At 41.2% G+C, this 17,361-nt stretch overlaps 1 protein-coding gene across 1 annotated transcript in view; it reads right to left on the bottom strand.

Moving 5' to 3' along the window:
• Positions 1-17,361, bottom strand: part of fstl4 (follistatin-like 4) — a 178,005-nt gene that overhangs the window by 41,545 nt on the left and 119,099 nt on the right. Inside the window, exons 5-6 of the mRNA XM_044042396.1 lie at positions 15,638-15,828; positions 12,579-12,699 (exon numbers count right to left, since the gene is read on the bottom strand). Coding sequence (XP_043898331.1) covers positions 12,579-12,699; positions 15,638-15,828 — 312 coding nt within the window. The remainder of the gene's footprint in view (positions 1-12,578; positions 12,700-15,637; positions 15,829-17,361) is intronic.

Here is a 17,361-nt window from a genome sequence, read left to right as displayed (position 1 = left end):
AATGATGCATGTGCAGAGAGACCATAGAAGACATACTGTTACACTCGTGTCATAGCTGCTCTGTGGAACGCTGCAATACTGTACTTCGACTCACAGCATCCTTTGTTTGACATCCTCCACACTCAAAAACTACAGCAGATGTCACGTCACATTTTATCTGACAACACTGACCCAACAATTGTGACCAAACAAGTCTAACACGTTGAAAACAAATGAATAAGTAAAAAGTAAATAAGTAAGTAAGTAAAGCCCCTTTTCCAGGTATGGTCCCAGCTTCCCTTGACTCGCCTCGGCACGGTTTGAATTGGTACTACAAAATAGTACCTACTCGACGTGGGTGGAGTCATCACTGCGCGGCTGCATGAAACTGTTGTGACTTTGTTTTACACGTGGAAAACACCAACGAGTGACTATAGTGACTTGTTTTCAGTGTAAATGATTGATTAAAAACTATTTGTTCAGTACTTCATCCACGTCTGTCACTAAATACACCAGACTCCTCTGTTAAATATTGAGATTTTAGACATTTTCCTGGTAATTGTGGGAGATTAAGCCACGTTTTCAGGATCGTTAAGTCATTTTTAACTGATCTACAGTTCGGCATTGTTCGGCTTGATTCTTGTGGCGACACTCTGACCAATCAGTGGCCGGAAGTCTGGCAACATCACACATCGTATCGCCTCAGCTCACTTCAAACCGCTCACTTCTATCGCTAGTAGAAACAGGGGAAACGCCCCATAAAATCTTTTCAATTTTACAAATATACTGTATAATTGCACATGCATCTGTATTTAAAACATTACCAATGACATGCTTTTGGTTTTATATACTGAAATTATGTTTCTGAATGATTTAGAGGATTCCTTTTAAGAACCTTTTAAAATTTCTCAAACAATTGGATTTACATTCTTTCTAGATTCATTTTTTGTATCTGTGAAAAATATATTAAAACAAGCACTGGAAGTTCCGTTATGTCTCAGCCACGTAGTATCAGACTGACCAGAATGAATTATTATTTCTTTTTTTTTCCCCCCTTTCTTCTCCACGTTGGTAGAAATGGCAACTGATTATTCAGCAGGAACGTGAACTTAACAGGCAGCGTTTACATGGCGCCATTATAACCACTAACAGGGGTTTCACAGAGCTGCTGATGAGTTGCTGAAGTTGATTAATTACTCTGTTTTTTTCCCTGGAGTACTTTGTGTGTGTGTGTGTGTGTTTGTGTGTCTGCACTGGACAATGAGTTATGGTAGAACAAAGTTTGTCTCCACCACGAATGCGCCACACTCCTAAATTACTATGGATCCCCCAAGCATGACAGGGATTTTGCAAATAATTATGAAGGTTCCAAGCTCAGTTCTTGCTTCGCTCTTTCGTGGTTTAATGGTAAATATGCAAGCGCCACAGAGGCTGGAGGGGAGAACTGTTTCCCGTAAAAATGTACGACCTCAGGTAGTAACAACCTGACCAGTGTGTGTTCGCAGAAGATAGTGATGCTAATGTTTGTCACACACACACTGACGCTGACATTAGCAGTGCAGGTGTGAGCCAAAACGTGGAAGGAAAACAATACAGGTGTTAAAAAAAATAAAAAAAAAATGACGCTGAAGGACAACGCGCTCCATTTTAACATTCTGCGCAAAGGAACAGGTTGAAAAAGCCACTCATAAATGTCAATGAAATGTCCGACATCAACTAAAAGAGATATAAACTGTAGGTAGGCATCGTTAGATGTGTTTGAGAAAATGATGAATTCTACAGAAATCCACTGGTCAGACAGAGATGATAAGAATTGGATATGACTGCGGTTTTTAACTCCACTGGTTGGAGCTGTCAAAGTGTGGCGGCTTGTCGACATGACTCTGCAGTCCTGGCTGTCACAGCTGTGTTCCCGACATCAATCCCTCAAAACTCAAAGGCATCACAGTTCCTCTCTGGATCTTCTGATGTGAAGCGCAACATCACTTCAAACGCGCGCTCCTACACACTCGTAACTTGTTCGCCGCGTGAACGGAGGCAATTAATGAATTAATAAACAAACAAACCAACACGGCAGACATCTTAGAACAAAAAAAGCTGAACCCCTGAAGCCAGCTTGTTGGGAAAAGACGGGGTTGAACCGCTGCAACAGGAGACGATGTGTACCGACTCTTTGCTGGGAGCATGCAACAATGAGCTGAGCCGGAGAATAAAGACCTTTGAGGTATGAGATTACCTGCTTCTCTGTCGTCACAATCTCTCTCCCCCTCCCTCTCTCTCTCTCTCTCTCGCGTGCTTCAAAATGTCTGACTATTTCAGCTTTGTAAAGCTGTCAAAGCCACACTTTCAAGGTCTACTGAACAAAACACTCCGGCTTTGGAAATTCTTTTGAAAACCAGTAAATAATATCAAGTGCGAGCGCTCGTAGAGGAGTAACGCTATTCTTGGTTCACAGAAGGAAAACTTTTTTGAGAAAACAATAAACAAGTCTTTTCAGGTTTTATTGTATTTGCCCCAACAAGTCACGCTCAACTCAACCACAAAATGATCACATCAACAACAATTATGGTATGTGAGTATTTAATGTCAATTCTCAATACTATTTGTGCAACTTTGCTTGTTTTGGAGTATGTTTGAGCTTCGTGTTTTCTTTTATCTGTCGAGTTCAATCAAAAAAGAAAGTTACAACCAGCTGGTGTTGTGACAGGAATGTGCTGCGTTTGATATCGTTCTAGTGTGAGGCACAAAACATCTTTCATTTCTTTCCTCAAAACATCATTAAAATTCTGCTTAAAAACGGTTTTATCTTCAGACCAACTTTGACTGTTGGAATTACAGGGCTGGTCATTTGTAGGGCTGTCAATGAATGGGAATCCTAGATTATTATAATCTAAAGATTCACGTCCTCAACGAGTCACTTGTGTTCATTTTGTGGACTCCCGTGCTTATATACCTTCAGTGTGTACATGGAAATATGTTTAACCACATGCTTTTTTCTTGTATCTCAGATTTTAGTTGGACTACGGTGTTTACATGACATTAAGAGAACCAAACTATTGTCTTAGTCTGACTAAAATCAGACTTCTAACATGCATTACATTACATTACATGTCATTTAGCAGACGCTTTTATCCAAAGCGACTTACAATGGAATCAAGTACAATTAGCCAGGGGTGGAATCGAACTTGCGACCATGATGTCTTTGGTACACAAGGTAGGGTCTTAACCACTGAGCCACTCCACCCCCAGTGACATTAAGAGAACCAAACTATTGTCTTAGTCTGACTAAAATCAGACTTCTAACATGCATGTGAACTCACTGACTGAGGCACTAAGTGAAAACACCTTTCCCTTATCTTCACTATGTTAATGTTTGCTGGAATGGCTCCAAAGTTTAATCGAGCTAAGGCCATAGTCAGACTAAGACAGGCAATCGGACTACTTGCAGAGTCCGCGTACACATGCGGAGAAGAAAATCGATTTATTGGCTGTGTATGTCTGACTCACTGTGGCACTGTATCTCTCTTTAAGCTAGTGCGTATTGAATCAGTTTTCTGTTCGTCCGACTCCAGTCCGACTAAGCATACACATGCAGGAGCAATCGGACTGCGCTATGAATCACATTATCGAGGTACGTTAGTCTGACTAAGACTAGCTTGTGTTTACATGACATTACAAAAACCAAATTATTGTCTTAGTCCCCCAATGATTTTCTTCTCCTCTTTCTAGTAAACACATGTTAACATGCAGCATCGCCAGGTTAAATTAGCGCCTTTATGCAGCTCGGCTGCAAGTTGTAGTCCTTAGTCTGATCAAAGCACTTTCAGATCATAGAGGAACTAAAATCAATGGCCTCTCAGGTGTTTGTCTGGGTTTTGGCTGTGTGCGAGCCACTGTGTTAGTTTGTGAAATAATAATTTCAGCTGGGAGTCAGGTTTTTCCTCTCGTTCTCTCTCAACCTCGGGTCCTCTCATCCCTTTATCATCTGAGCATTTGTTGTTTCGTTTGTTGAGCTCAGCACATTGAGGTCAGCACCGGCCTATGTTGTACAAAGACTCTTTTTATTAATGATGCTGATGATGATGATTTTACACGGAGCAAATGTTTACCCTAAGAACACAGCGCTCGCTCTCGGTGCTATGGGAAGGAAAAGCCCTGTTCTCTTACAGCGAGAGAGACACTTTTACAGTTCACCTCCTTTGTTCTGAGAGAACACTTTCAAAGCTGGTAAAAGTGGAGGCTGGAGGGGATTTTGTTGAGAAGATCAGAGGAGGAAAAAACGGGAGTACCACCACTCCCATGCACGCACACTACCAGAGTGGCAAACACACACATCCATGTGGACACACACTTATTTGAAACTGCAGAAGGTGAGAGACGGAGAGAGGGAGAGAGAGAGAGAGAAGAGGGCTTGTTTCAGCAATGAGGCAAAAGAAAGACCAAATCAATGGCGGCATGATAATGAATTATTTCCTCACCAGAGAAGGAGTTAGAGAGGAGAGATAAAAGCAGACCACATGCTGTGCCACTAACAGCCTGGGGGCAGCTGCCTGTGAATTACGATGCTCTGGAACACACTCGCTGCCCTTGGGATCCATTGGTTGCGAAGGAAAGGGAAAGAAAAGGAGGAAGAAGAAAACTGCACAGATATTTTTATTTATTTTTTTTTATACATCTCTATGGCTAATTAGAGATGTACAAGTGAAATATAATTGGTCGAAATGAAAGATGAGGGACGTGCAGACGCAGGATTTAGAGCAGCGTGTTATTGTGAGGGATGTTAGACGTCTGGGTGGAGAATGCGTGTGTGTCACAGTGAATCGCAATTTGCACTCCATTGCACCACACTCAACGTAGACATTAGACACCGCGCGGCGATGGTCCACATGTATGTGCTTTACTTACACTACGCCTTAACAAGATGCGTGGGAAGAACTTCAATACATTTAATAAATATTTAAATGATTGCATTTACTTTTTTGGTGCATCCGTGTGGCTAATTATTTTAACCTGAAGTGAACGTCGTGTTAGAAATTCCTTTTAATAGAAGAACATTTTGCAACTCTTACAGTTTGATACATCACCCGCTCGTGATGTAATTTTTTTTTACTTTGCTCACTGTTGGAGTGCTGACTTTTCATTTGACTCATCCTATTCATTTAGCTTTTCTCAAACTACCATGAAAATCCACAACAGAACCGGCCTGAATTCAAGACATCCCGCTGGATTTACGAATAGTTGGAGGGAAGATACGGTGAACAGAGCACACTTGACAGGTTAAAGGAGATAAAGGCCTGTACAGTATATATATGCCTCTTAAGATAAAATGCATCTTTGTGTATGACTGTACACTTTACACATTGCATGCATGCTGAAGTCTTGCTCTTTTTAAGAAGAAATAATGATGTATCTGCTCTATAATAACAATTTAGATTGTTATAATAGGTTTTGTGACCAAGTGAGTGAGTTACATGCACATTGCATTGATTGATGTCAGTGTTGAAGGATAAAGTGACCGTAGTGACGCGTTCCTTTTTATAGAGCTGATTATTTACATAATAGATTCATCTGTCGATTATTTTCTCGATCAATGATTCAGTTTTAATGATTTCTTTGCAAAGAAACCCGAAAATGTTCACATTTAAGAAGCTAAAACAACCTGAAATCGTGTATTAAATAGTGAAAAAAAGCTTTGACATAGTTGACGATTAATTAAGTCATCGATTAATAATGAAAAAGTAATCGTTTCAGCTCTAACCCTTTTTTCTGTCTGCTAATTATCATGACAGTTGTCTTACTATAATGTAATATTTTACACTCACAATCCATAATGGAACTTTCTCTTTTTGAGCTAAATCTACAGATTTAGTCAAACAAAATTAAATATAAGGCTGAAGAAGGCAATTCGCTGTGACATTATAAATATCTGACATCACCACCATCAGCACTCATTTATCCCACTAAAGCAAGTGTGTCTTTTTATAGAGGTGGTAGGACGTCGGCAGTCTGTGTAAATAAAATGTCCTCCTGACAAATTTGGCTCCTGTCTCTGCAGAAGCAGGTGCCATATTTGTCCTGTCAAAGTGTTAAGTCTTAAAAGTTTGGGTATAAATACAAATGCGTGGATGAAGCAACTATTGACAATATGCATGACAAGAAAGGAGCATCATTGCTTTTTACGATGACAACAAATTAGGTTATTTAAATGGAAAATATCATTTCAAAAACACATCTGATGCGTCGACGGAGAATAATCCTAATCTCTGACAGCCAGAAGTTGATCATGCTTGAAAAACCCCAGCATAAAATGATCCAAGGGAAAACTACAGTCTCCTTTACTATTACACAAAATAAAGAGTATATTTACTCAGCTCACTCTCCCTTCAAATACGTTTAATGTAACTTGTTTTATGTTCAGTGTTCAGTCTACACCAAGTTTTTGAATTCACAAGCAAATGGAGGAGGAGTTTAAGTTAAGTTAGTTTTATTAATCCCCTTAGGGAAAGTATTCCTCTGCATTTTGACCCATCCTAGAATTAGGAGCAGTGGGCTGCCACACTGAGTGGCGCCCGGGGAGCATTGGGGGTTGGGTACCTTGCTCAGGGGTACCCCAGCCCTTTATTTGGCCGGGTGGGGATTTGAACCGGCGACCCTCCGGTTACAAGTCAAGTTCCCTTTCCCCTTGGCCACAGGCTGCCCAATCAGAATAAGGTAAGTGGAAAAAAAAAAGAAAGAATAAATAAATAATCTGTGTTTTGCAGGACCGCACTTTGCGTGTTTTCTGTTGCTGAATGGGTTAGGAGATAAGGGAAGGTGACGAGGAGACAAGTCTGTCATCCTTCACTAACATATAAGGACAACCCTTTATAAATTAAACCATGTAAAACACTGATACATAGCTTCTCTCGTCGGGCAGATGTTGCCTCACATGAGGGTTTCAAACATGGGTGAATAAACTCACGGTGAATCCATGAAGAGTCTCAACAGACGCCGTCAAAAAGTTCTCATGTGTTACCTGTCTGTCTCTCCTGTCCTTATGTTCCCCACATATGTGTGCACACCCTTAATTGTTGATTGTGTGTTTAATTCACTGTACCCTCGTCTTGCATGTCTCCTCTCCTCTCCTCTCCTCTCCTCTCCTCTCCTCATCAACTACAGCACTATGTACTAAACGACAGAGAGATGAAACAGACAGCCACAGTTGCCATGACGACTCGCTGGGCATCTCTCTCCCGATTGTGTTGCAGAACAGACTGCTATAGTTGACCACTGGTTGTGTGAGTCTGTAACTGGCTGCTGGCCGTGTTGGTTTTTATGTGGGAGAACAAAGAGCATACAAACAAACGATTAGAGCTGAAATGAAGATGTAGCAACTATTTATGCAAAGAGCAAGTCGGTCCAGTTCAAAGTAATAATATGCGACGGCATATGCATGCACAATTTGTCACTAAGATTATAATCTAGTCAGTGGTTTGCTTCTTTCAATAGACAAATTGTTTTGGCAATGAGAGCTACAACAAAGAGGAGAATATCTGATTATGAACCACTGACTTCAGAACAAATCATGTGTCAGCTACTATGCATTCAAAGCAGAATTTCAGTTTAAAACGCTCCCGATAATCTCACTTTCATGAGAAATGATCCAATCCAAACATGACTTACTGCAACACAGTAACTGTCCCTTACCTGTTACTGCAGTCACTGCAAACACTGGGTAATTATCCTGGAATAGAGGTGACACGTGGACGGTGCCAGAAAGACCCTTACACACACCGGCAATTAGCTGTGAAGGTTCCACTGAGTGGTAATAAGCACTGAGACAGAGAGAGGAAACTGAAGCAAAGGAAAAGAAAAGAAAGGATGAAAGCAAATAACAAGTGTTGAATGAGTGAGAGACGGGCAGGTGGATGATTCTATGGAAGAGAGAACACTGAGTTTTGTTAAGAGCTTACCTGGAGATCTCTCACTCACTCACTCACTCACTCTGGCTTTAGTTTAACATACTTGTTGATTTGTTGCCTCTATCTCAACCCTCAGAGAAAGATGTTTTTTCCTCTCTCCACTGTTGCCTAGTGCCCGCTCATTGATCAGTATTGATGGACGTTGAGCTCTTTGTGACATTTGTTGAGAAAATAAAGTTCATTATTAATAAGAAGCAGATTATTTGTGCAGATTAAGGCAACGTCACTCGAGTGACGACTTTCTCTCGAGGCCCTGTTGGACCTTCAGTTCATACGCACAAGGTAGAACATTGACCTGAGAGCCAGCATGACAAATCTTCAAACCACTTTCTGCCATAGCAACTGTTGCCCGAGAATTCCCTGCTGATTCCAGATGTATTCTTACCTCAGTCGGTGTCTTTTTTGTCAGCATGCACGCTGCACACGTGTGGTTGCACGTGGAGGTTTTCATGCGTCTTTGCATCGGTATGCCCACAGTCTCTCCTTGTTAATTTCATCTCCTTTCCTCCTACTAGTCTTTTCCATGTGGCTATAAAAATAGGCACTTTTATTCCTTCACAATTGTCTCTTCTTCTCAGTATCCCTTCCCTATTTCCACAACACTCTCCTTTCCCCCAAACCAATTTCATCCTCGGCGAAATCTCTGCTACTTCACTCTGTTGATTAATTAGTCTGACATGCTGTGTGGACCTGCCAGCCCGGCATCTCCATATACAGTAATTGCACAATAAACTGTCACAAAAAAAAACACACACACAGACTCACAGGGGAAGGAAAGAGGAAAAAGATAAATATAATAGAGAGACAAGGCAAGAAACGTGAAAGAGCAAAACCAAGCCTTGCCCTAATTAAATACTTACCAGCTGTGCTTATAAATTAAAAACAACAACATTCGCTACGACTTTACTTCTGTTAATATTCACTGATTCCAACATTTTGTTCTGCAGAAATGAAACGGAACACTTTTGATAATCAGCTGTCAGCGGTACGGTATTTGCCGGAGTGGATGTGATGGTACCTGTAGAGCTATGGGGCAACGGCATTCATACTCCACGCTGTTGATGTGCCCATGAAGTGCTGCGTCCGCCTGTGCCTCTGCTCTGACGTACAAAACCCACATTAGAATCCGAGGCACAAGGCAAAGTTCTACAAATTGCAATTCAAAGGTTACGAGAGAAACTTTCCGGTGTCAGCGCGTAACGATGCTCAGCACAGATTAAGACAAACAAAATTATTCAAACATTTTTTGTTTTTGTTTTTTTGTCTTCTCCTCCTCCTCATCCTCTCCCTGCTGTTTCCTGCCAAGATTGCAGCTTTTTTTCTTCTTCTTCTTCCTCTCCTCTCCATGTGTCATCTTTCTTCTGGCGTTTCCCTCCACTTGTTCTTTCCCTTCCCAATTTGCTGGTCTGATAACCGAGAGTAAATCATAAAGATTTAGTAAAACAAACAAGCCCCGTGCGCTGACATGAGTAGCGGGCCTGCGGGGCATTAGTTTGAATTCATGACCATCGTTGTTTATCTTTGTACTCGCTGCATCCATGCTGATTTTCTGCAGCACGCATCGTCGACATCGTTTTTTTTTTTTATTATTATTAATTTCTCACCACAGTCACGCTTTGGCCTCTAATTTAAGACAGTGAAGTGAAGGAGAAACGGCCAAGAAAGCCACAGACGTACACCAGGCCTGATGTGAATATGTGATGATTTCGGTTTTTTTAACCTCTGTCTGCTAAAGGCAGGGCTGCCAACGACCACCCGTCCGAGTTACCTCTGATTGCGGGAAAAAAGACAGCCGGTGTAGACGCGCTCTGCACAAAACACGGAGCGGATCGAGTTTCCGGTACGGGTCGGGTAGTGACACGCACCACACGGACGTCCCAACCACCGACTGGCATTATTTATTTCTCTTTCTAATCTAATCGTTAAATCTACATTATTTACAGTATTATTATTTTATTATTGTATGAAGAATTAGGAGTATTAAGCATTAATGAGTGCTTATAACTACTTATAATGTAGATTATAGTGCATTATAAGCTTGGGATATTATAAATAAACGTGTGTGGGAGTGTGGTGGTAACGTCGAGTGGGACAGCCATACATTTGCTCGCTCCAAGGTCGGCAGCCCAGCTAAAAGGTGCACACTTATGGGGGAAGCTGGAATGATGAGAAACAGCACGGCGATCTCTGACTGTACTTTACAAAAGGTTGTACATCCCGTAACAGAATAGACGCGCACTCCTTATATCACCTCGGGGCAGCTTTATATATTACACGTGTATCCACAAAGGAGGTTTGACCTTGTGTGACTGCGTGTATGTTACATCTGCAGGCTACAGACGTGTCTCAGGAAACTCGCTCGCCTATTAGCTGCAGTGCTAATGGAACGGGCAGGTAAATGTGAGTCATTTTGGGTCTTGGCGCTGCAGACGCTGCAGACGCTGCAGACACAAAGGCGCGGCACGTGTGTGAGAACCCATCTAACTCCTCCTGCAACTTGTTGACAGACTAATAGACGTTAGGACACAGAACCCAGTGACACGGGAAGCGGGAATTAAAGCCATTATGCACTTATCTCTGTCCTGCACTAAAAGGTCTGTGGCGGGAAAAAAAGGTTCATTATTCACTTCTGCTGCAGCTCACAACAAGAGGTCACGTTGCCGTGGCCCCGCTGAACTGAACCTCGTCATCCAGGAAATGCCAAATCTGACACAACTGTTATACCCAGAGCTGATTATTTAAGGAATTAAAGATTATTCTGCGGTTGCACTGATTGGATTAGACAACTCTGGCCATTTCACGGTAACTGGAGTTGCATTATTCTCTGAGTATAATATGCATTCTGTGCAGGGAGAGAAACGAGTGCTTAGCAACGTCTACTTAACAGAAGAAGCAAGGATGTTGTGGCAAAAAGGAAAAATAATAACATGCAGAAAAAGCAACCTGAGTAATACGGACTGAGGAAATCAATAAGAATGCAATTATTCCAGGAAGATATTGTAAACGTATTCCTCTCTATTAAATGTTTTTGGTGAAAAAAAAAAAAAAAAGACAACAGAGCTTTGTGGAATGTGGGGTACTTGTCAAGATTTATATGTTAAATAAAGCAAAGGCAGCATGAGGGCAAAACAACAATCAGCGTTTCTTAAGGACACCAGTGACTGTGGGAGCAACAATGATGCTGGGAAACGGCCAAAGGGCTTTTAGTCTTACATCAAATGTGCAGAAGAGGAAACTAAACATCAACAGTGAAAGAGTGATGGGGTCTCCCACAAATACAATCAAAGCTTCTGTTTCAAACGTTTCCCCGACATCCGACAGCGAAATACAAAACCAGGGCAAAATAGCTTCTCACATCATTTACGTCTATTGTATTTTCCCGAGCCTGTGACCATGTTGTACGTTTCCACGCCGCTAAACACACCTGCGATTCTTGGCCGCTCAGACGGGAGAGCACTAATTGCATCCCAACATAAAAAAAATCCAGACTCACACAGAACACCACACGCCTGACTCTGGATTTATAACTCCCCCTCGGTGTTGCCATCCTGAAGCCCAACAGTTGGCTGTTAACCTTCAGCGTCGTCTGATCAATAACTTGCTTTATTGCTCCCGATCTATCGCTTCAATTGCTTGTCAAACAGAAAATGCATTGACAAAACTCGGGCTTAAAAACCCGCAGGTGAACCTAAGTACCAAGCAATCTGCTCACGGCCCATCTGGAAGGTGAGGGGAGTGTAACCAAATAATAGCAGTATGGTTCCCCTACAACCAGTCATTAGGAGGTGGAATTAGTAGTTGGGCTTAATGGACCTGCACAGGCTGAGGTGAGAGCCTTTAAAATGGCCACCTGCCACAGCTAAACGGCAGATCCAATGAAGGATATTTCACTGTAGTTTGGAGCAAAGTTCCTCAGTTTCGATGGGGGAAAAAAAACAAAAAAAACACACCACAGTAACAGGGTGAAACTCCCGATTATTGGTATCTCAGCATTCGCTCAGCTCCAGCTTTAAAGGCTATCACGGCCGTTCCACAATGCCACAATCATCGATGGGTCTGGGCACAAGACGCTATGGTGCAATTACCAATTTATCTGAGGCTGAAACACTTTTATACTGATTTAGCGAGGCTGAGGAGCAGGGGAGATGTAAACAGCACTGAAAGTAAAGCTGTGTGTCTCCCGCGTTACAAAGAATAGGTGACACGTTTAACACCGTCGGACCAACCAAACCGACCATGACAATACTGAAAAGCAGTCTTGTATAAAGTTCTTGAAAGCGATACTCGAGCAAAAGTACCAGAAAATGACTTTGGTGGAAGTTAAAGTCACCTTTTAGAATATTACTTGAGTAAAAGTGTGACTGTAATTAAGTATCATACACATTTTACTTAGAGTAAAAGTAAAAGTCGTCAGAAATAGAAATAACAAAGTAAAGTACAGATATGTGAAAATTCTACTTAAGTACAGTAACAAAGTATTTGTACTTTACACCACTGCTGAAAAGGAAAAAAGGGTTTTAATACACAATGCTACACAAATGTGTAGGTTAAATGCTCTGTTTTCCCATTTAAAACTACGGTCTTAGAACGAAAGGGACAGAAAGACTGAACTAACACGTCCGGACAGGACAGACTTACGGAAAGCCGTGTAGAACTCGTGCAGACTGAGGTGCCCGTCGTTGTTGTAGTCGTCGTAACGCAGCAGGTCCTGCATGGTGCACTCCAACAGGCTGTCTTCCAGGTGCTCCTTCATGGAGATCTAACACACACAAGCACTCATTAATAAAAAAACAACTGTGCAGAATGACTATCTTTTGTATAATAAAGTTTGGTATAAATGTAAATTTGACATTTTGTAAACCACAGCACACACACATTTACATTACATTCATGTAATAACATGAGTATAATCAGCTACTGACTCACAGCATCCTGTACATTCAGTCTACTCTATTCTATATATTTGAATTATTGTCTTTTATCTAAATTGGAAATGATCATGCAAGCTTTTCTTCTTCTTTTTACATTTGCTTCAGTTCCAAGTTGTAAAAGTGATCTACGCGTTCGGAGCCGGAGCGGTGGTGATTGGAAATGAGCTGCATATTAAATGAAATTAACATTATAAGTAATGTTCAGTGGAGCTTTTCATTGCCCCCGACGTACGGAATAACATTTCCTTCAGAGGGGAAAAGTGTTCTGAGAGAGAGAGTTCATTATATCGAAGAAAGAGAGAGAGGTTTAAAAGTGTAATCTGTCATCTAAGTCCTGTTTCTGATTGCTTTTCATTTTAAGAACATCTCTATCTACCTATGCACCTGACTTGATTTAAGGATGTTCCACTGGGAAGACAAACCTCTCTTCTCTCTCTTCCACTTTAGTTTCTCAGGGGATCTGTCTTTTAACAGATGACGTTTCCACTTTTAGGGAGATAAAGAGTCCATGTTTGTGAAAGTTGCCATACCACGTTATTCAAATGACTGTAGAAGAAGATATTTGACGTCTGCAAAGTCAATGCACGCATTTACAGTATATACAGCGAAGGCACGTACAGAGGAAGTTTGTTTTTTAAGTCGACACGACTTTCCGAATCTAAAAACTGCTCGTCATTCATCATTGTTTTTAAGAAAGAAAATGACTTTATTGTTATTTTTCTTTTTGACTAACGCGGCGTAAGTTCCACGTCGGATTCCTTCAGCGGCGGTTTTCGAGACGCCCGCAGCAGGCTGGAGCCGCGCGTTGACTCACTCAGACTGACTGATCCGTCCTTGGGCATTTCACTGTGTCAAATGAAACATTTCAACTCAAAGTTTGTGGAATTCCGCCTCCGAGAACCAGACACTTTCTACTTCGGAGACTGAATTGATGACCAAGAAGCATTCAGAAGGGTTATCGCACTCAATATATGAATTACTACAGAAGGCGAATGTCCTCTCTCTCTCTCGAGACTGCCTGGCAACGTGGCAGCATTAGTAACTGCCTGCTGTGATCGATCAGAATCTTTTGTCGAATCTTCAGAAGCGACTTTATTATTAATTTCTCGCGCTATAAAACTAGGGCAAGAGAAAAAAAAATGCTCAATCTTTTTAATTTTAAAGGAGGACGGCGCGTGGTGTCACATAGAACTGCGGTGAAATGACAAAAGATGAATGGCTGTGGCATTTCAGTCCATGTTTAGTTGCTTGTTTTTCTTTTCTACGTGGAAAGAAAGGGATGCAGCACAATAAAAAAAAAGGTCTGTCTGGAGTGATGGGTTGCTGCGTTTTGGCTGATAGCGCTGATGGAGAGGTGTCTGATCAGCAATTATCGCTCATGCCCATTTTCCTGATACCAGATGATGCCAGTGGAGATCGATGCCAATCTCTCCCAACTGTTTTCCTTTACACCAGTAAACACTTGTCATTGTTTAATGACTTAACGACTAATTGTTCCAACGACATATCACTCACTCTCGTCCCAGTCCAAGCAACACTGACTTGGACGTGGAAGGCACAAAATATGGGGGTAAAAAAATATGACTTGTTAAATGTAAGAAATATTAATAAATAATAATAATAAAATAAATGTGTTTTTGACTTTCAACAGTGAAGGTCTTGAAAAGTGTACTTTGCTGGAGTCGCATAATCAATGTTCCCAAGAAATATTCAGATGTAAAATGTATTAGACAAAAAGGGAGAAAAAAGTAGTAAGTTTTCAAAATAGTTTGATGATTGATTATCTTAGTTTCCCAAGGTCATTTTTCCAGATGTTGAGATCAAGCCTCTATGAGGGCCATACCATCTGCTGTAGGATCCCTTATTCTTCTTATTGCTGCAGATGGCCAAAAAGTCATCGTTGGAGATGCACCGAGAATTCAGCCACCGAAACAGGACGTTGTTAACGCGCGTGCAGATAACTGCGGACTACACGCGCCTGACTATTCCCGCGCAGGGTCTGTCCAAGATCAGTTTGGAACACACTCGGCTGGCAGATTATGAACTCTCCGACGACATTCACTACTCTCTCTCTCTTCTCGCCCCCTTTGAGCAGTAAACTAAAGAGATCAGCTCATCCGATGCATCTGTGGCGGACGTCATTCCCTTAATTGCAGCACTAAAGCGTCCTCGAGACGGACCGCGGAGTGAAAACAACGAAAAGTGTGTGTATCTGTCAGAATCTTGTCAACACAAGGTTTTACGAAGATGTACTCGGATTCCATGCACATTGTACCCGATCATTACTTGGATGAGGGGATAAAGCATGAATTTGAATCTATAGAATTGCAATGCCTTGACTTGAGTGAGGTAAGGACACACAGTCCGAGCCATCACAACAAAGTTAGATAAAAAAAAAAACAGTGGTACAGAATTGGCATAATAATTTCTTTCGGTTTCGGTGCACCCCTAATTCATCATCCAATCCAATCCAATCCAACTTTATTTGTTAAGCACTTTAAACAAACCACAATGGACCAAAGTGCTGTAGAGAATAAATAAAAGGCATAATAATAAAAGGTTCACAATTAGATAAAACAGCTTAAAATAAATTAGAATCATAAAATACAATAAGAATTAGCAGCATACAATAAAAAAACAATACATTCTATTCAAATTAAAATATGTAAAATAAATAAATCATCCATATCATCCACCGCTCTATGCATCAACGCATATGTGTCAATCTATACGTATTCATCCAGGCGACCTTTGCTGGACACTCACCTTTTCCAGCTCATCACTGACCAGCCGGTCATCCTGGTTCACGTCCAGGTATTTGAACATGGCGTCCACCACGGCCCTCTTCTCGTCCATGTCGCTCTGCTGCTCCTGCTCCCCGGCCCTCAGCACTTTGGGCTGCATGTCCAGAAGCATGCTCTTCAGCCGGTTGTACTCCGACATGGTGCAGGCGTTCACTGCGAGAGCGAACGCACAGGAAAAGACACTTGATTAACCTCAACGATAGAAGCCAAAGCCTTTGGATGGAAGCTGTAAATTGGATTATGTGTCATAAAGAGCGAGGAGAGGGAAAGGAGGTAAGAGGTGTAAATAACGCGAGTATCTGTGCATTCTTGAGCGTTTATTCATCGAAGAAAATGTCATTTTGTTTTGTGCGCATAATTTGTCTGACAGCTTTTCAATGCAGGGGGTCCAATTAATTACGACTAATCCTTGAATCCATGTGAAAACAAACGGCAAACATCCTCATTTATACCTTCTCGAGCGTCTTGTTTTTTGTTTTGTTTTTTTTTGCTATGGGATTAGAGCTCACGATTCAAAATGGACCGCCAGACTCTCTGCGAGACTCTCGCTGATGAGAATGCGCGGAGGAAATGAGAGACAACAAATGGGACTCGGCACTCGGCGCTCACTCTTCACACTTGGAATCGATAATTATGCAAAACAAACGTGCGACACGCTGCGGGGAATGTGATAGTGAGAGAGAGAGTTACTGTTTCCCTTGTTTCTCTTGCGTCACTCCTTTGCTTTAGTATCACCCGAGCTGGATGGATGGGCAGTTAAAGAGAGGCGGCGACGGGATGGAAAAACATACGAGCAGGTAAGAAACATGAATAAATCATTAAGTGGCGTCCCCACCCCATCACTGCAGAGCAGAAGATTCTCCTCTGGGAGTACATGGGCATCTCAGGCTGAGTCATTATCAAGTACTCAATAAAACTAAATCTTTTTAAAGTGGTTGAGACTCGGAAAACCCCAGTGAGAAAAGCAAATGTCATGAAACACACGTTTCATGACATGTCCTGCTCTCGATTTCCCTTGAAATATTAATATATTTATATATTATTTATATATATATATATATATATATATATATATACATATATACATATATATACATACATATATATATATACATACATATATATATATATATATATATATACATATACATATACATGTTAATATAACAAAATAATGCACAATGCACACGTTACATGTGATCATCCCTATAAAGTCACACCGGTGATTTTGGAAGGTGTAGATAAATGACACACTCTCTTGTTTGGCTACAAAGACTTGATGAGATCTTCATCAGTGTTGGCATAAACATTTAAGACATCGACAGTCGAGTACTTTTAGAACACACAATTACTCATTTACTGCAGTTGTTTCTGATATTTTAGTACAATGTTGATTTAAGCTTAAAAACGGCTGCATTTTGACAGAATATTGAGATATTCAGCTGTGTAAAAGGAATAATTGTGTTATAAAACTACATTACTGGTAGTTTATCCCTTATTATTAACCATTACCAAGACACCAACAATCAAGACAAACACATCTTCAAAAGACAGTCAACATACAGTTCATGGTTTCATTTTTAATGCTTTTATACATTTCAGTGTGAACAAAAACACTGTATTTTTGGGCCATTCCTGCTTTGATAAACTGCATGGACAAAAGTATAGGCGTGCATTGCAACCCCC

Source organism: Solea senegalensis, linkage group LG13, assembly GCF_019176455.1.
Source record: "Solea senegalensis isolate Sse05_10M linkage group LG13, IFAPA_SoseM_1, whole genome shotgun sequence".
In the NCBI taxonomy this organism is placed as follows: Eukaryota; Metazoa; Chordata; class Actinopteri; order Pleuronectiformes; family Soleidae; genus Solea; species Solea senegalensis.
Note: the sequence above shows the minus strand (reverse complement) of the source record. Positions and strands in the feature narration are given on the sequence as shown.